The following is a 1,907-nucleotide window of genomic DNA, read 5'->3' on the forward strand; positions in this document are numbered from 1 at the left end:
AGAGATGGGCTAGTCCAGGTGCAAGAGTTAGCCTAGAAGAGGCTAGATAGAAATGGCCAAGCAGTGATTAAATGAATACAGTGTCTGTGTAATTATTTCGGAGCATAAGCTAGCCAAGCGGCTGGGGTGCTGGGGACTCAGCCCCGCTGCTCCTATTACTACACCAAACTGTACTTAAAGAACAACGTACCACATTAATCCCACCTGCGTGGCTCCTTGAACATACTGTTCCTACAAATGCCATTCCTGCAGTCCCACCAAAGCCTTTCTTCCTAAATGAAAATATAAAGTTATAAAATGTACTTGGAGGAAAATGAAACACATTAGTCTTGTTTCTATAGGTAATCTTAACCACACTGACAAAAACCTATAGAAACTGGAAGAAAAATGAGAATATGATGTTAGTATTACAAACATAATTTTTAAATTTTTTCATACAATGATGATGCCTTTATGTACCAAGCCAAGTTTGTGGTTTTTCCTTGGTCATAGCTATGCTCTGGACTAAAAATATTTCTAAAAATGTATCATATTTATTCATTCAATAAATGTTACTGAGGAGAGACAGTAACACAGTAAATACATTCACAAGGGATTGCCTTCAAATCTGTAAAGGGGAACAACTTCCACTGCCAAAATTTTATACCTAGCCAAACATTCAAGACAGTTACAAAACATTATAAGAAAAAAATAGTTTAAAGAAACCACTGAGTAAGTATGAGTTAGGATAATCAGAGCTCAAACTGAGATGATCTTTAAATTTATCCTTATTAAATGAAAATGTTTTTAGCCAGAAATCAATTTTTTCTTTCCATATAATGATCTTTAACACACAAAAAAAATATAATAATAGTAACTGCAAGATATGCTGTCACAAGGTGAGGAAAGAAGACACGGGGTAAAGGAAAGATGAGTCACACACAAAGGAGTTACGAGAAAACAGAATGTCTCTGCCACAGAGAAAGTCCTTTTTCTCGTCATGCCACCCACAGCATTTGTTAAAGACACTCACAAGACCAGCTGCGCACTGTCGTGCCTCCGGCGTGTTATGAGAAACTTCTCCCGCCACTGTACGAAGTTGCCCAGCACATCGCCAGCACCTCCGACTGTGTTGATCGGGTTTCTTTCTGTCCAGATTTCCAGGCCCACTAGAACAATTCGAATGTTTAACATGATATACATCTGGGGAGGAAACAGAAATGGGACATGAAAAACATAGTAAGAACATGAGAAGAAGTGGGGGCCTGAGGGGACAGGCAGGTCCAGCTGGCCTGGAGTTTTCTGTGTTGCTGAGGGTGACCTTGGACTCCTGACCCTTCTACTTCAGTCACCCGAGTCCTGGGGTTACAGATGTGTGCCATCACACCCAGTGAAGAAAAATACTTGACAACATTCATGAAGAAATATGACCATAAAGTTAAAAACAGGATTATCTGCCCCAAAATGAAAATCCACCCTTCACCCATCAAGGATAAAGAACTAAGATTCAAACTCCTTTTTATTCCCACTGTAAAATCTGACAAACACAGGAAGTTCACAATTTTGAGTAAATTTCGTTACAAAACCTTCCTCATTATGTGGTTTGGACCTTGAACATTGCTAATGGTCCATTGATAAAAGCTTTTCCCAGTTCCATAGTGACAGTACAAAAGGTGATGGAGCCTTTAGAAAATGGAGCCCAGTAGAAAATGCCAGGCCACTGAAGGCTTACTTGCAGAACACTAAAGAAACACGGCCTTGTCCTCTCCCTCTCTCTAGATATCCGAGCCTTGGGGTGAGTGATCGCACCCCACCCCGCATGAATCCCACCATGCATGAATCCCACCACGCATGAATCCCACCACGCATGAATCTCACCACGCATGAATCCCACCACGCATGAATCCCACCACGCATGAATCCCACCA

General features: G+C 41.1%; 1 protein-coding gene across 3 annotated transcripts in view; it reads right to left on the reverse strand.

The window, feature by feature from the left end:
* Positions 1-1,907, reverse strand: part of Adam9 (ADAM metallopeptidase domain 9) — a 61,870-nt gene that overhangs the window by 32,424 nt on the left and 27,539 nt on the right. For all 3 annotated transcript variants that reach the window (XM_013352040.2, XM_013352041.2, XM_005362443.3), the window contains exons 9-10: positions 1,013-1,182; positions 191-272 (exon numbers count right to left, since the gene is read on the reverse strand). In XM_013352040.2, the coding sequence (XP_013207494.1) occupies positions 191-272; positions 1,013-1,182 (252 nt within the window). The remainder of the gene's footprint in view (positions 1-190; positions 273-1,012; positions 1,183-1,907) is intronic.

The sequence above is a fragment of the Microtus ochrogaster genome, linkage group LG7_11, assembly GCF_000317375.1.
Source record: "Microtus ochrogaster isolate Prairie Vole_2 linkage group LG7_11, MicOch1.0, whole genome shotgun sequence".
In the NCBI taxonomy this organism is placed as follows: Eukaryota; Metazoa; Chordata; class Mammalia; order Rodentia; family Cricetidae; genus Microtus; species Microtus ochrogaster.